The sequence below is a fragment of the Solea senegalensis genome, linkage group LG5, assembly GCF_019176455.1.
Source record: "Solea senegalensis isolate Sse05_10M linkage group LG5, IFAPA_SoseM_1, whole genome shotgun sequence".
NCBI lineage: Eukaryota > Metazoa > Chordata > Actinopteri > Pleuronectiformes > Soleidae > Solea > Solea senegalensis.
The window spans coordinates 7,684,902-7,703,095 of record NC_058025.1 but is presented as its reverse complement, the minus strand read 5'-3'; the positions used below and the strand labels follow the sequence as shown (position 1 = coordinate 7,703,095).

Genomic DNA, 18,194 nt, shown 5'->3' with positions numbered 1-18,194 from the left:
AAGTATATAAATAATGATCATAATAACAATAAGTTTCTGTTCACAGAGAACAAACAGAAGCGGAATAACAACAAAAATCACTAAAAGTTATGCACTGCAGCTTTAAAGGCTTTAACGTAAAGGTCCAGTGTGTAAAATTTAGGTAGAATTCTTTTTCATTTGGCAGAAACTGAAGATTAAATGCTCTTTTATTAAGAGTACGATCACTGGATTGTAAGCATTCTTGTTTTATATTAACATCAGGAGCCAAGTCAGCTATATAGGGGCCACCATGTTGGCCCACCAAATCTTACACACTGTACCTTTAACAGTATAGAACAAAAAACATATTCTGGCATCTGAACATGACAGACTTTAGGACTGTGCGGTGAAACTTCATGTCAACGATGACGTCAAAGAAATGTGTTGATAAAAACAGCTGCGATTGGAAGAAAATGTTTCCGTTTGTAAACACCATCATTTCTACGTACAAAACTTTCATATTCACATTTTGATAAACGGCTACAATCACAGTTTCTCCTGAACTCAAAGACAGAGGCACTTTTTTTTTGTTGAGACGGTAAATGTGGCAGTGATCTTGTCTGGACCGGACGTTTCACCTGCAGACTGAGAATAACACACACACACACAAAACCCTGATTATTTGTTTCACTGATTCCAACAATGCTGCAATGAGCACAACTTACTTGGGGTCAGAGGTCATATTCTGCTGCACACTGCTGGAGGTACCACTCGTACAATTTTCCCTGAGGAACAAAATGAACAATGCGAGTCAAAATTCTGAAGAAAATAATCCTTTTAAAATTAACTTAGTTTTTCAACCACTTTCAATAGAAAAAAAACAAAGTGTGTGTGCGTGTAATGAATTACAATAACCCTCTGACCTTCTTGGTTTTGACAATATCCTGGATATAATCTCTGTAGTCTGTCATCACTCGCTTCTCCTTCTTTGACAGAGTCTTAACCCTTTTGCTGGGAATAAGAAGCAAAGATTAAAATGACAAAATATCATTTATTCTCTTTGAAAAATATGTTTTATGTGCATCTAATCAATTTTAAACCAATACATATACATTTTACATTTCTCTAAACCATTAATTTAAGGGGTTTAACATTGGAGATTGAAACAAGAAAACCCCTTTAAATATAAAGTTATGAACCACAGAATCCCTAGTATCTAAGCCTTCGTTCCTTTTTAAAAACACACTAGCATGTAGCGTCTTTGGCATCAGGTCCGACCACTTACCCAGCAAAGTGCTTAGCGAGGAGAAGCAGGAGGTAGCAAAACGCCCCAAAAACTATAACAAACACGACTTGTCCATCTTCTGGTATCCATTCCCAAAAATATAGCACCACTCCCTGTGGGACACACATGGAGAAGACCATCAGAGAAGCAAATACCAAGTAAGTCGAACCATTTCATGAAATAACATTTATAACAGAGCTGTCGTGCTCTTCTGATCTTGTACGCGTGCTTCACTCGCTCTTACTGTAAAGATGGTGAAGGTCAGCGCTGCACCTTCACCCAGCATCTCGCCCAGCTGCTCTTTAGAGAAAGTGCTCACGATGAAACTGAGGATGAAGAGGACGGGGAGGAAAACGCCCACAGCTCCACACAGGAAGGAGTGGAGACGGACACTTCTGCTGTAAGTCACGTCAGCCCTGCATCACACACACACACACACACACTATCTGCGTTTAGTATTTACATAAAGGTCCAGCGTGCAATATTTACGTGAAATGATATTCCTTTTTTTTATGATTTATGGTACATTGGACCCCGCCTTTCGTCCTACGTCAAGCTGAGTCACCAGCACCCCCCGCACCCCGTGACCCTCGTGTGGAGGATAAAGCAGTAGAAGATGAGTGAGTGAGTCAGTGTTTTCTATTCATATGACTGAGTTCTTTCCATCTGTGCTCGATTTTACCACCAGGACTCCGATGTGTGGCACAAGAATTGAATTTGAATTAAGAGAAGTTAGACGAAGCTCAACTGCAGTCTTCTATAAAGTACCTTAAAGGCATACTTGTACACACATCTTTACCAGAAAATGACTTTGTCAGAAGTTGAAGTCCCTTTTTGATCATATTACTTAAAGTAAAAGTCTTAAAGTTTATGACATTTACTGTACTTCAGTATCAAATGTCATTTTCTGATTTAAAATAAAAATAGGATTGAGCCATGGTGGCTCGGTGGTAGGGCGAGTTGTCTTTTAACTGGAAGGTCGTGGGTTCAATTCCTGGCTCTGCTAGTCTGTATGTGTCCTTGAGCAAGACACTTAACCCCATGTTGCAGCGTGTGAATGGGTGAAAATTGTAGAAAAAAGACTTGATAAGCTCTGTATAAACACAGACTATTACCAGCGCTTTTTTTTCTTCTTCTGATTTTATTTGGTAGTAACGAGTAACAAAGATAGTCAGAGGAAATGTAGTGGAGTGAAAGTTGTAAAGTAAAGTACAGATTCATGAATTTTGTACAGTAGCAAAGTGTTTGTACTGTGTAGTGAATTGATGTTTTGCAAATTCAAATTTTAAAAGCTATTATTCAAATTAAGTGGTTCACAGCATTCAAATCCAGTCCTACATTTACTAACGTGTATTAATGCTGGTAAACTCTTCCATACTCAGAATATGGGTATTGTGTTCATTGTACATGCAGGTAAACTCTAATAATAAATAAAGAATTATATAATAAAGAATAATTTGTTGTGTCGGGTTGAGAGGTCAAACCTGTCCTGCTCCAGTCTGCCGTGGATGGTGGAACAAATCAGGTCGCAGTCTTTCTCCAGCTGGTCCAGCGTCTTCTGAACAGCCTGGTTGATGGTTTTCTCGATGGTCTGACAAACCCCATCAATCTGGTTCACGCATCTGCTCGGCTAAACAAGACAGAGGCTCATCAGGAGTGCATTGATTTCCAGTGCATCTTGAAAAAGGGTGGGCGAAAATCTGGAAACTTCCACAACCAATCCTGAGGGGATTCCGATTGACGGCCACGTGCACTTAGTCGGAAAGGGAAGATGCACTTGTTCAGCGAAAAGAAAATGGAAGCCAGGAGGGACGAATAAATCTAACGTGTAGTAGAGCTTTGTGGCTGTAGATCACAAGATGGCGCAGCAATAACTCAGGTATAGAGCTGCTGCTGTCAGACAAGGTTGATCAAAGGCCATGGTTTATAACCCCAAGATTGGATAACTCTGTCCATCATCACACTGAAATATTAATCATCTTGTTTCGAGAGCCACCGAGAAACCTGAGGTGGAGAATTTACATTGTAGGATAATCAATGGCTGTTCAGCCTCTCTAAGGTCATCGAGAGCCTTAAATCCAAGCCCCAACACCTGAGGAAAACACTTAAACCTCATCCCTGCCCGTCCAAAAATCTACCAGTAGAACAACCAGTGGCAAAGGGAATGGTGTTAATCTCCTTTTTTTCTTTGAGCAACTTCCCTTGGGTTTAAAAATGCCAGGTATACCTTCTAAATTAAGGTGGTAAAACACTGCATATTTATCAAAGTATTAGACCGTTCTCAAATATGTAAACGCAAGAACATTTCAAGAGGAAATGCTGCAATTTTATATTGATTATCTGCTGTAGAACAACCGGTACACAAATATAGTTTATTCACCTTCTGTGGGTTAGGGATGTAAATTGTCGGCATCTCAAAACCACATTTGTTGAGACCTGGGCGGCGACACAGCTCCTGGACTATCTGCATCATCACCCTCTGGCAAAAGAAAAAAAATGCTCAGTTGCCAGTTTAAACTACCACGAGGACGAAAACATAAAATATGAAGTCACCTGTCTGTCCGTTTCCTTCCCAGCTTCGTCTGCTTTGCTGAGGTAGAACATCAGCTTGTCGCCACACTTCTCGCTCAGCCTCTCCACGATGTTGAGCGTGCGTTTGCACAGCGCCTGGCCCATCGGGTCGAAGAACACGAATATCAAGTCGGCCTGTTCTCCTGCACAGAAAATCAAAAACCAGATCATTGGAGAAAACACGCGGCTTTAAGGCTTCGTCCGTCCGCGTCGGAGCGACAGAATGCTGAGACGTACCCAACCAGGTGATGGCGCAGTTGACGTCGAAAGGATAGATCATGTCCCCGTCGACCAGACCTGGAGTATCCACGAAGGTCACCAGGTTGAACTTCTTCTGCTTGGAGGTGGAGATTTCAGCAGACAGGTAGTCCGTCACACCTGGAACATACAGACCACGGCTGAGCATACTTCATTATTACAAGTGATTCAGGAAGCCGCAGTACGGTCAATACTCGGGGACCCGAGGGAGCCGCACTGACATGAAGGATCAAGACTTCAACTTTTTGTGCTTTCGGCTTTGAAGGAATTTGTGAGCAAACTGCAAATGCGCTCCTAATTAAGATGTACACGTCGTCTGTGAACGTGGCCACACCCTCACAACTTCCATTTTATCACATCAAACCCATTGTGATACGTAGGTCCGTTGTCATGGTTACACACAACAGCTCTTCAACTGGCAGCTTTAGTGCGGGGCGTGGGACATAAAGCTAGCCAGTGAAGAACGACTGTGAGGCAACGCACCGAGAGCTTTGCGACGCTCCACCCGCACACGAGCCCCGACCTTTACAACCCCACCGAAAGAAAAAATAAATAAATAAATAAATAAAAATGTGCACCAAGAACAGCATCACTGTTGAGGAAAAGACCCCCACTATTGACTAAAGAAACCCCACCCACACGGGCCTGTGATGACACTGAGGCTGTTTCATAGGAAGAGGCAGGTGTTAACAGCCCAGCACAAATCACATCCTTGTGCTGCAGTGAGTGAGCCGTGCCACTGCTGCTGCTGTGGCACATTAGTATTCGCTTATGTTTCCCTGACACCAGCGTGGCCACATTATCGATACATCTGCCTCTAACCACAGGTCCTGAAAGTGCGTCCTCCCATCCCCAGGCGAGCGACACCGTCCGTGAACACGCGCCACGTTTAAGTAATAATAATAAATCATCGCATCTGTGCAGACGTCTCTGAGTCGCTTCATGTTGCATCTCTACAAATCTGCTGAGTTTGGAAAGCCCACTGCAACAGCACACAGATATTGTCATCCGCTTTGATCAAACTAAGTCGTCTAAATCTCTCCAGTGACTGTAACTGAGATACCGTGCAAACAAGGAAAAGGGCAAACACTCCCTCAGCAAAAGTTAAAACTAACTTGTTGGAATAGGAAAGAGCACATTGTAGTCTAAACTCTCAAACACGTTGACAAGAAGAAGAAAAAAAACACAATACAGTTAAACATCCTGTACGCAAGACTCAAAACAGCATTAAGAAGTATTTCCAAGCAGCTGCTCCCACATCAGAATGCATGGTGCTTTTTCTGATGAGTCATCCTCAGTCGCTGTGTCAGGTACAGAAATGTCTGACATGGTGTTTTTCTTTTTTTGTTTTTTTTTTCCCCCAGAGGCGACGATGAAGTTGAAATAAGAAGAAGATTGCTTGTATTTCAGCAGGAGACTGATGGTGTTGCGAGGCTCGGGCCTGCAGAGTGCAGCTGTGGCTGCGACGTCTCTCGCGGCTGTGACATTTCTCAGCAGCTCCTCCTGACTCCACTGCACTGCTGTCGATGGTTGGGCGTGTGACTCACACGCCATACTGTGAGCGCTCTGGTCCGCACCCAGTGAACCCTCGCTCTCTATACGCTCACTGTCAAACTACACACATACATTACTGCCCCCCCCCTCCTCCTCTTCCTCCTTTTCTGTCTCCTCCTCCTCCCTTCACACTGATGATCCCACACAGCCAGCAGGCAACACCCAGACTTTCTGCAAGACCACCTCAACATCCAGAGGATCCAGACCATCACTGACGCACAACAGAGCAACAACAAGCCACTGAATAAATCAAATTACTCTTTGTGAGAAAGAGAAAGAAAGAGAGAGAAAGAGAGGGAGAATAATCTCCACTCACACAGCTCAGCAACAAATGGCACAAACCCAATGAGAGGGGAAAACAGGAGTCTGGTCTGATTTATCAAGGAAACCTGATACGTCAAAGGCTCTGACTCAGTGTTGAGTCATCAAGGTGAAGCAACTAAACACGAACTCAGATCATTGTCACTACCTGTGATAACGACACGAACACGAACACGAACACTGTAGTTTGAGTTGATCCAGTTGGGGCTGCAATGGTTACTGGATTACTATTCTGATCGACTAATCGGTTTGAGTGTTTCTTTGCTCCATGTAACAAAGAAATCATTCACACTGAAACATTTTTAGTGAAGACCTTAGAGAACATCATCATTTTCTGACATTTTATGGGACCAAACGAATCAATTCATCAGGAAATTATGATTCGTATTTGGAAATACTCATTAGTTGCAGCCCTGGTTGCACGTGGACCATCCCTGGTAATTGATTCACTCATCTCCTGTAGTTCTGCCGGACTAATGCTGCATCTCCCTGCTGTTGCAGCAAATCTGAACCCTCTGACCCCTTTAATGCTTTAACGTCTTCAGCAAATGCAGTGATAGAGGAAAAGAGACGACAGAAACATGTGATTTACTCGTAGAAAAATAGAAAAATGGAGTTTCAAAGGGAGGGAAAAAGACGCCGCAAAGGTGGGGATGTGCGTGTCTATTCCCAATCACGATCTCACGTATGAAAAAGGGAAAGGATCTTTATTGTCATTATACGGCCGACATTGTGAGGGCAGATGGAGGGTTGATGAGAGCCGACACTGTGACTGAACGTGTCTAAAATTCATACATGTTCCGGAGAGCCTCGAGGAAAACACTGGGAGAGCAGGCAAACTCTGCAGGTGCTCGAACCCCCGCTCATTCCAGCTGTGAGGAAACAGTGCTAACCACTACTGACCACCGTGCTGCTATCAGATCAGAGCCAATCTTGGTATATCTGATCATTAATTAATCAATTAATCGTGAGCAGCTTATTCATGTAGCTCCACTGTAGAATGTAGCACGGCTTTCTGTCTGGAGTGATAATTGGTCACATGTGAATATTTGCCTTTTTGCCTTGAGGACCCTCATCGACATAATTCCATTCCCTAGCGTCCGTTCCACCATCACAACTAAATGCCTAACCCTAAAACCAGGACTAAATTCCCAAAAAGCCCTTTAAAGAAGTAAGGACTAGTTAAAATGTCCTCACTCCTCACAAAGCAACAAATCCAAGAACACACACACTTTCGTACACTCATTCACGACATTCTATCACGGCGGGGACCCCCTGACCCGTTGAGCGGTTGCACGTCGCAGTAACTCCAGTTTTACGGCCGCAACACTTATCAGTGTTTGCACAGAATAGAACCATAAACGCTTCATTATCAAGTCCTTAGTAGTAGCAGTACAGACAGATGGCAGAGGCAAACATCAGGTCTACACATAACGATTAATATAGGACAATGAAAATGGAATAGACCAGTACCATTATTACCACTGTTCAAATACAGTGGTGTAAATAGGTCAAACAAAGCCAGCTACAGACTTTTCACATATACTTCACACACTGGTATAGTGATATTAGATTTCACGTATTTCTGATTTTCCTCCAGAGGAAGCTCGCGTGCCACTGGAGGTATACGTACCACACTTTGAGAACCATGGGAGTAGAAGATAAGCACAGTGGAGAGACCTTGATTTTCTCTGAGCAGAAATCGCACTGCATGTAAAATACGACAAGGGCTGCACTTTGCAGGAACCCACTGTGAGTTTCTGAGGCTCAAACGGGACTAAAAAAGAAAGTGTTACCTTTGAACTCCAGAAGGGGGCGAAAGTGTGGGTAGAGATGAAGCGTCGCGTTCCCCTGCCATAGAAAAAAAATAAAACAAGGACAATGAGAGGAAAATAAATACTCATCTGCAGTTTCCAGCCTCCCTCCTTTTAGTTATCTACACTCAGTCTCATTCTGCGGCTCAAGACACCTACTTTGATCTTCTACTGAACACAGGAGATAATCCTTCCACGCTGCAGTCCTGCACAGCAAATACATTATTTATCTTCATCCTCTTCACCACAGCAGGATATGAACAGAGAAGTAGAGGGAGCAAACGAGAGACAAGGTCTCTCTCTCGAGCCTTTTTATTAGCTCCAAAGATACCTCTGTCTGTGTGTGTGTGTGTGTGTGTGTGTGTAGCAGCATACAAAATAAGAAAACACCCTGCTGATGCTATCACCACATCCACCTTTATGACTGGCTGCAGCATTTGCTCCTCTTACTCGTGTCACTAATTCAACTCGACTCCCTCGTCGTCCACAAACACGCAGCCATCCTCTACCTTTTAATTACTGTGATCGTAATAAATTAAAGACATACACATGTAGGGCTGCAGCAATTATTCAATTATATATTTATTGTAAAGGTTTCTGATTTTTTTCAACTTTTTAAAAGGTGAATATTTTCTGGTTTCTTTGCTTTGGTTTCTTTAAAACTGGGAAAAAAACATAATTTCCAGGTTTGGGAAAACACTGATCAACATTTTTCACAGATTTCGGACATTTTATGGAACTACCAGATAAAATAATCTATTTATCTTTAGTTGCAGCTTCACTTCAATATTTTACATAAGGTTTGCCTTTGGAAACCACCATCATTAATACGCTTGTAAAAGCCCTACATGCTCCTCTGCACTCCATAAAATTGTCCTGCAAACATTTCACAATAAAAGAGTGGTTGAAAATACATTATTGTAAACAAGGAACAGAAAGAGCGCTTTTACTTTTTAGTACAGGGCGTCTTGTGTGTGTGACACATGCTACAGATAAAGACATTGATAAGCTGTTCAAAAGAGAGTCACAGCTGTAGTGTGGTAAAAAATAGAGCAAGAGTTAGAGGGATGCTTAAAAAAATTGGAATATAAAGTAAGTTCTGGCAAAACAGTGAGAGGATCAGTCACTTTGTCAGGAGGTGAGCTGAAGCTCATGATCCCATGCTACATCTCTGTTATTGTTTTGACAGAGAAAGGGAGCCCCCTAGAGGAAGAAATGGCATAATATGCAATTAAAGCACTAATCGTAAAGAACTTACCGTCAATGATTCTCTTTTGCGACCGCTTGTGATGAATGTAAACCCCTGCGTTTCAATGGCGACGCCTGTTTTCTGTATGTGCTCTTCAACATACCTGAAATGTCAGAAAAATCTGTTGTTTTTTTAGCTTTAATAATTCATTTAAAAGTGGAAAACTCAAAATTCCTCTAAGGAAGAATCCTGATTATTTCCAAACAAAAGAATGCAACAATACAAATGTTAGCGACTAAACCAACTTTCATAACAGCTTTGGAAATTATTACATTTCTGAATTAGGATTAAATGTCATTTTAAACAGACCTTTTCACAACTATTCACACAAAATACTGGGATTTTCTGACAGAATCCCACATCGAGTGGTCAATGTTGTATTCAATTTGTTTGCCATAAATGGCTCAGCAAAAAAAATGATAAACAAAAAGAAAGTTTAATTAAAATATTGCATCACCTTTTACTTTCTGTAGCTTTATTTAGCATGATGTGTTCATCAAAAGACAAACCTGTCACTCAGTTAAACTTGTTAAGATCACAATTCTGTTGCCAAAAAAAAACATGGGGTGTAAAATGTGAGGGTCAGAGAGCAAATTAAAAAATAAAAATATTAAAAAATATATTTTTTTCTTACCAATTAATGAAGGAGCTCTTCCCTGCAGAGTGGTTTCCCATTATCATCACAATGATTTTCTTTCTGGGAGGCAAGAGACGGAGCCCAAGGCTGCTGGCGATTTTTACCAGGCCTGAAAGTATACACACACACAGACACACAGAAGCCATTTCAATTAGCATGACTGTACTGATCATAAAATGTAATAAATAATTAAAAAAGAGGGGAAATATGGATGATGTATTTCTTGTTCTTGTAACCTTAAGCATCTTTGAGTGAGAGTCAGTCAGCTGCATGAGAAAATGAAAAATGCCAGACTGATCTAAGGGAAAATGTTTACCTTAATCAAGTTCTTGTTTTGTCCACAAACCAAATTACGACTGACAAATTATGCTTAGGACCTCCAAAAGATTAGCAGCGGCCCTGTGCCCTTGTTTTGTCCACACGTTTTAGTTTTAGTCAGTTTTAATGATTTACTTGATATATGGAGCAAAGGAAACAGAAAATATTCACATTTAAAAAGCTTTATAAATCCGATTTTTTATTTCACTCAAATAATAATCGATTATGTTCAAATGTTGTGCTATCAGTATTATACTAATCGAGTGATGATCCATCCATGAATCTGACAGATCAGTGGGTGTACTCTCCGTCACATGGAGGCGCTGTCCGCGAGACACGGCGACCGAACTCAATGACACTTGTTTGACAGTGACCGACAGCTGCACCCCCTTCACCTCCTGCTGCTGCACCTCCTGCTACACTTCACAATTTCAGCCCGAGTCCCATTAAACAGTCAAAGTTACATAATACAACCAGGTGTGTTTCCCCTTCTTCAGACTCTGAACTCAGCACTAACTCGTGTAAACACACAAACAATCGCAGGTTATTGATTACTTACCGTTTTCGTTGTCGATATATAAGCCGTGACATTCCTTCAGGATCCTCTCACTGGGAGTGGTGATCGCTGACTCCAGTGGGTTTGCCACGGACCGTGGCTTTCTGGACGACATTATTGTGAACCCAGCCACCACCTCTCAAACTGCCAGAGGGAACAATTTCACGGTTGCACCAACAATCTCCTGTGCGGATTAAGCGCCCTCGTGCGGTCAAAGAGGGACGGGACACCCGGGCCGCGCAAAAGCATCAGAAATAATATTGAATAATAATAATGTGTGTTATATTTGTCTTTTTGGGGGAATCGAAAATCTGTCCTCGAATGCGGTGGCCAGTAAGTACAAAATAATATTACTAAATGTTAAATACTTTTACAAAGCCTGTAAAAAAAAAATATTTCAGGACAAAATACAAAAAACATTTCACAAACAAATTTACAAAATTCAAAAGCGGTGCGATAAAATTTACGAATCCCGAAACAAATGTCCTTACGAAAGGGGAACGTAACAAATGTTGTCACCCGGAAGTGATAGAGACGATAGAGACAGGGGTCAATTCATTCTTGTAGTCCTAGTGGAGTTTAGCGTGAACGGTGAGTGATGTCGTTCCCGTTTTGTGGAAATATGTGGAAGGTCTCTAGAATGTTTAAAATACATGGACCAGAGGGAAGGACCAAGCGCACACGGAACGTCTCAACTGCCGGATAATGCTGAACGGTGCTAACGTTAGCTGTCTGAAGAAGTGTAAATAAAAGTGAACATTGCTATCAGCCGCTGTTTTGAAACGGAGCTCGGTTCGTTGCAGCAGGACAACCATGTCAAATTGACATGGTTGCACTTTAGAACTGTTAATGTGATTGACATTAACAGATCTAAAGTGCAGAAGCTCAACGTCAAAAGAAAAGTGTGGTTAGTCGTTTCTCCGTGGTCAAACGATCTACTATTTTAACGCCCTGTTTACACAGGCTTTTACGGTAAAAAACAAAATCCTGTTAACCTGTTAATAAAGCTGAGTTGTGTCGGCATTAGGTTTCAAAATAAAACCCCGAGCGCACCGCGTGCACGTTTGAAATAACATCTTTGAATGGGAAAAATAATGAAATCAGACATTTTTACAGTACAGACAAATGTCAAGTAAATGTTCCACATTGGACTTTAAATAAAAATAAATGCTTATGTAATACGACATTTAACTAAAAGTAGATATTTCTGTAAAACTGTATAGTATAATTTCTGGTTTACAGTATGCGTGGAGGATAAAGAGGTAGATGATGGATAGTAGTCATAGTCATCAGTCTGGTCTAGAACTTACAGGAAAATGTAGCTTTTATTGCATCTCAAAGTTGAGAATTTGTTCATTTAGTCCTCATGTGAGACTAATATTTTTTTAGAAATGTCTCTAAAACTGTACAGTAAAAATTTCCAGTACTCTAGTAGATATGAATGTGCAACTGTATCAGTCTTGTTCAGAACTTGGACAACTCTCGATATACACAGTTCCAAGTCCAGTTATTGGCTCTCTGAAACATACAGCTGTGAGGATGTCATTATTATTATTACGTGCTTTCAAACGTGCTCTCAGACAGATACGCCCTGACACTTTTCCTGCACTCTTGTCTGACTTGACCAGGGTAGAGGTTAGATGTAGGCCCTAATCGCTAAATAGTCGTCTACACTCATTATGCCAAGGGCTGACATCATACAACACAACAGATCAATTTGTAATTCACCCACGAAAGCACAGACTATTGTCTACATTGGTGGACATGTGATAACCATGGATAAGTAATCTGTGGAATTGATGTCACCCACACACACACACACACCCCTTTTCTGTAGCTGCCCCTAGATTTTGGATTGAGTTACCCATGAAAATTAAATCTGCTCCCACCATTGAACATTTTAAATCACTTTTAAAAACCCATCACTAATCCTTCTACTGTTTTACTTGTTTTATACCTTAAAGCTGTAAAGAGCTTTAGTCAACCATGGTTGTTGTTTTTTTTAATATGTGCTCTAGAAATAAAGTTGACTTGACACAGCCTCAGAAACAGAAACGTTGATTTGGTTAAACATTTCAGGAAACACCAGTTACGCTCCTTCACATTCATAGCATTTAACCAGTGAAACACAGCCAGGCTTTTATTTTGAAATAGCCAAAAAAGAAAAATAAATGTATCAGTGAGGTAACATGTTACTGCCAAAACTATTTTTGATTTTTATGTCAGTGTAGCCCTCTCGACTACAATTATCCACCCCTGTTCACTGCAGCCAGTGTCGTTTCTTCTCGTTCGAAGAATCTGCAGCGTCGTGACTCCGTGAAACATCTTGTTATGGCTGACGTGTGTTAACAACAGAGTGACTGTTAATTAGTTTCACCTCAGTCAGGGGGCACAGTCAGCCTGGAGTCTCTTAAAAGCGTCATTAGTGCAGGCTTTTCTGTCCCGCACTCAAGTCAACCCTAAAAAATTTTTTTTTACATATATATATAACATCAACGACACAATGCCAACGGAATTTTTGGACGAATATCAACCTCTGCTTATTAAAGAAGTTAAATATAGAAAGCAGCCAAAGGTATGTGGCATTTCTGACAGAGCTGCTGTTTATGAATGAATGAATGAATGTTTGTGTTGAAGGATTTTTATCGTCTGTCTCTATGTTTTTCTTTGCAGCTTCCACGCACACAACTGTTGCTGGCTGGCTTTGCTGCCTGTATAGGAGGAACCTTTCAGTATGGATACAATTTATCTACCATCAACGCACCCACCTTGGTAATAACACTCTCATATTCATGCACAGTATTGTAGTTCTCTGGTTAGTTTAGTTTTAGTGTTCGATAACGATGCTGATATCAAAAACTCAATACCAATATCATTCCGATAAAGTTTATGAACTATGAGGCTGTTAATACATTTTATGCCGAGTCATTTCAAAGACATAATCGTCCAACTGTGTAACAAATATTGTTCTCCCGAAAAGAAGAAATAAACAGTCCAAACATGACTCAGCTAAAGTGCTTTTGCTGATTTTAATTCTGTCTGTGCATAGTGAAGCATGCGATATATATATATATGTGTATATATATATATATATATATATATATGTATGTGCGTATATATATATATACGATTTTGGTTTGTATTGAATTCTACATTTTTATCTGTCTGATATCTGATCTAGTGATCGTGACCAATATTGGTGTTCTGTAGTTTACTATATAAATTGTTAAAATGTACTAATTTGTGCACAGTATTATTATGTCTATTTCTCCATCCTCTGATGCCATGGTTCTCAAACTGTGGTACGTGAGCTTCCTCTGGTGGTACTTGGAGGAAAATCAGAAATACTGTTCTACCGTATATACCAGGGTATGAGATAAGAGTGGAGCTGAGGAATTTAGAGAAATTTGTAGAAAATTAAACAAATAACAACATAATAACTATAATAAATTAAATAATAGATGGACCACAGATGGGTCTTTGACAACAATGTGTGTGTGTGTTTTTCTGCTTTTACCTCCAGTATGTGCATAATTTCATCAATGAGACCTGGAGGGAGCGTTACCAAGTTGACATCACTGAGAATGCTCTCACCCTGCTTTGGTCCACTATTGTCTCTGTATTCACCTTTGGAGGACTCTTAGGAACAACGATTGGTGGCACACTGTCTGTGAAGCTTGGAAGGTATGGATAAAAAGTTTATATGGTGGCAAAAATTATGTTTTGTTAGTTCTCTGTATTAAAGATGTAGGATTGTACTGTGGTTTGACCAGGAAAGGGACTCTGTTGGCCAATAACACATTTGCATTACTAGCTGCTCTGCTGATGGGTCTGAGTTACCCCACAGGATTGTTTGAATTACTCGTTGTTGGACGTCTTCTCATTGGAATAAATGCAGGTAAATGATTAAAATAAAATAAAAAACAACATATGTAGGCTTCAATTGAGTTACAATGGTGCATGTGTTTCATATTGTTGTGTTCTATTTTCATAGGTATTTCCCTTTGTGTTCAACCCCTGTATTTGGGTGAAATAGCTCCAACTGCATTCCGTGGCACTATGGGAATGGGAACCGGTTTTTTCATCACTGTTGGGATCTTGACCGGACAAGTGATAGGCCTTAAGTAACACCTCACCACTTTTAACTTACGACAACTTTGGCATGCAGAGTTTATTAAATATTTGTGTTTTGTGATCATTTCACATCATTAGACATTTGTTTGGGATGATTTTTACAGACAACTGCTCGGCACAGAAGAGTACTGGCCCCTTCTGCTTGCCACCACATGTATCCCAGCAGTACTGCAGCTCCTGATCCTGCCGTGGTTCCCAGAGAGCCCAAGTTACTTACTCATTGACAAAGGAAATGTCAAGGAGTGCAAGGAAGGTAAAGTAACACTGCAACAGTTTCTCCCATTGTAAAAGTGATGTGATCTTATTGTTGGCATGCAAAGACTGATTTTGGGAACATGGCCTTCAAGCATATGATCTATTTCTTGTTTAATGTTTAAAGGAGCTGATTTGATGCTGAAAATCTTTTAGTTTAAGTCTTTAAAACTGATCCTGAAGCCTAATATGAGAACAATGAAAGATTACAATCTCCACGTGTGTGTCATGTGCTCTCCTGTCTGCAGCCCTGAAGCAGTTGCATGGAGTTTCTCACTGTGATGATGAACTGGAGGACATCCAGAAGGAGAAGAATAATTTAACAGGTTTTGAGGCTAGCAAACCCTGGCAGCTCCTTATTGATCGCAGCATGCGCTGGCAGCTTCTCACCGTCATGCTGCTCAATGCTGTGCAACAGCTGAACGGCATCAACGCTGTATGTACAGTTAAACCTGTCAATTGTAGTTAAAAATACATTTGTTTAAAAAGTAAAAAAAAAAAATTAATAAATCACTGTGATTTTCTTGTTTTCATCTCCTCTAGATTTACTTCTATGCAGAATATGTCTTCAGACAAACAGGGATTCCTGTTGATCAAATACCATATGTGACCATTGGCTCTGGTGCCTGTGAATGCATCACTGCTTTAACATGTGTAAGTATGAGTTTAGCATTATTTTATTGAGGGATCTTCACTTCACACAAAAGCTTGGAATGTTAAAGGTCTGAAATGGAACCAACGTGGAAATCTGGCTCCTATAAAAATAAGAGCATAAGAAACATAATACATAATACTGCATGTGTAACAAGAAATAGTAGCTAACAGTTAAAAATTGTCGATTATCATCATAGAATTCCATGAAAGGTCAGAATAAAATCCAGCAGAAATGCTTTTTGGTCTTGTGACATGCTGTGTGTCTCACACAGGGTTTGGTCATTGAGTCTCTGGGAAGAAAAGTGCTCATCACAGGAGGATACATACTGATGAGTATCTGCTGCATATTATTAACGCTGACACTGTCATTTCAGGTAGTTAATCCCAAAACCACATGAAGTAAAGTCTGTATCACTGATTTGTGTTTACATTTAATTTGAGTGTTTTCCTTGCCATCAGGATTCCGACCCGATTTTTCCATACTTGAGCATGGTGTGCATTTTTGCTTTTATCCTGAGCTTTGGGTTAGGACCAGGTATTTGTCCCTCAAATGCAGATTGTCTTTGACAGATTCTGTTGCAGAATGATTGTTACTAACACTGATTTCCTTTGTCTCTTTCTCTGTGAAGGTGGTGTGACTAGCATCTTGACCACTGAATTATTCACACAAACCTCACGCCCTGCAGCGTACATAATTACAGGGATAGTAAACTGGACCAGCTTCTTCGTCATCAGCATGGTCTTTCCTTTTATTGTGGTAAGTGTCCAAAATGGCTGACAACATCATCAGACTCTTACTTTCTCTGTCTTAAATCTTTATTCCACAGTATAATCTACAGTATATTTATTCTGTTGAGGAGTGCAAAAACATTTCCAGCTCTCTTCAAATCCATAGAAAACCATATTTCTATTCAAAGAAAGTGACTGTATCATTTAATGGCGTCATCCTTACTGTCTCTGCTGTAGGGCTGTCACTTTTAAAAAAAAATTCAGATATCCGTTTGAACTTGAATGGGACAATAAATTTGTCATAATACTTACAAAATTTTAAAAGAAAAGCACCCCATTGCCTTAATTTTTTCATACAGTACGATTCCCTGACAGTAGCACCGTTCCAGAGAAGCCACAGCTATGACGTCACTTTGGGAAATATGATTTTTCTGGGCTTTTTATGGCCTTTAGGAAGGTTTTCCAAATATGATAGAATATAGACTATGAAGATGGATAAATCCTGTGAACAGTTTTACAGGTTTCTCTTTTACCATGAGTGGCCACTGGAAAAATTGTCTTCAACATTGTCTACAAGATTTTCTCTTGTGTGGACAATCATGGCACTGAAGCATATGAAAGTGGCACATGGAAGTATTACTGGTTCGACATCATAAAGCTCAGTGATTCTCAAACTTTTCATACCAAGTACCACCTGAGAATATATTTAGCTCTTGAAGTAACACCGTTATCGCCAATGTTAAAAAAATACAGTGGTGTAAATAGACCGAGCAAAGTCAGCTTCAGACTTTTCACACGGGGCAGATGTTTTCCCAATAAGATCATTTGTTCTCACATCAACCTCCTCTAACTCCCACAGACTTCACACACTAGTATGGAGAAATTAGTGAGAGATAAGGTGACTCTAATTGTTATTATATAAATATAATTTGCCTCCTGTCACTGAAGTGCAAACACACACACACACACACACAGGAACTAAAAGTCAACAAATCCCATGATCTCAAACTGTTTCCTGCCACTCACTAGTCTCAGTCTTTTGCCATTGTTTTGACTGAGAGAAATGACTCACTGTGTCTTCAAAACAAACAAGACAGACTTAAAACTTGGATGTATTAAAGTGTTTGACTCAATCTTTCTTCTATTTGCACAGATTGGTCTGAAGCAGTACAGCTTCCTGGTGTTCTTGGTTGTCTGCTCCTCAGTGGCAATATACATTATTCTTGTTGTTCCTGAAACCAAGAACAAAACCTTCCTTGAAATCCAGAATGAGTTTAAGTCCTTCAACAGCAGAAAGGCCCACAATGCTGATGGCGCTTGAGCGAAGGGAAAAGCGCCCCGTGACTCGAAGGTTTAACAAGCTGTTTTTTTCTATTTGTAAAGATCAAATTATTAAAAATCTTTCCAAACAAATGTGTCTGTTGTTTTTTCCTTCCAATTGTATATACTCACCCTTTCCCCCTGTGGTTTTGATCTATATAAGTTTATTTTTTACTTAACCCTTCAGTCATTTTTCTTTGCTTACTTTTATTTTTGCTTGAGTCTGCCTTGGTTTTTTTCATTAAAAGGATTTTTACCTGCAATTACCCCTAACTTTTCCTGCACTTGGGTCCTATATCACAACCGCTAGCTGCTTGACTTTGACTACACAAACCCATTTTATCAGGGACATGTTTAACAAAAATAAACAAAAAAAGTCAGATCATGAGCTGAACAAATATCTTCAGGCTCACCCTCCATAGACAATACTCACAGTCATACATTTGTCTGTAAGCTCGTCATATTTCGTTATTACTAAGTCCTTGTTTGGATGTAAATGTCACTCTTTGACCACAACTGCAACAGTTCTGTCACATGATGAGTTTCTTTTGTCTGCTGTCAGCAGATGAGTGCAGATGACA

At 40.3% G+C, this 18,194-nt stretch overlaps 2 protein-coding genes across 2 annotated transcripts; one reads left to right on the top strand and one right to left on the bottom strand.

Annotated features, from left to right (window-relative positions):
• Positions 1–293: 293 nt before the first annotated feature.
• On the bottom strand, positions 294–10,692 carry si:dkey-98f17.5 (uncharacterized protein LOC569123 homolog). The gene is made up of 13 exons (XM_044025195.1): positions 10,528–10,692; positions 9,648–9,759; positions 9,023–9,116; positions 7,747–7,801; positions 4,055–4,195; positions 3,800–3,960; positions 3,627–3,725; positions 2,731–2,876; positions 1,491–1,662; positions 1,247–1,359; positions 885–972; positions 687–746; positions 294–606 (listed from the first exon to the last, which is right to left on the bottom strand). The coding sequence occupies exons 1-12, from the start codon at positions 10,637–10,639 to the stop codon at positions 693–695; spliced, it is 1,347 nt and encodes a 448-aa protein (XP_043881130.1). The 5' UTR covers positions 10,640–10,692; the 3' UTR covers positions 294–606; positions 687–692.
• A 1,645-nt stretch (positions 10,693–12,337) lies between these two features.
• On the top strand, positions 12,338–17,706 carry LOC122769068 (solute carrier family 2, facilitated glucose transporter member 11-like). The gene is made up of 12 exons (XM_044025343.1): positions 12,338–13,099; positions 13,198–13,296; positions 14,048–14,208; positions 14,298–14,422; positions 14,519–14,648; positions 14,763–14,911; positions 15,159–15,346; positions 15,454–15,564; positions 15,837–15,938; positions 16,024–16,099; positions 16,194–16,321; positions 17,447–17,706. The coding sequence occupies exons 1-12, from the start codon at positions 13,028–13,030 to the stop codon at positions 17,612–17,614; spliced, it is 1,509 nt and encodes a 502-aa protein (XP_043881278.1). The 5' UTR covers positions 12,338–13,027; the 3' UTR covers positions 17,615–17,706.
• The last annotated feature ends 488 nt before the right edge of the window (positions 17,707–18,194 follow it).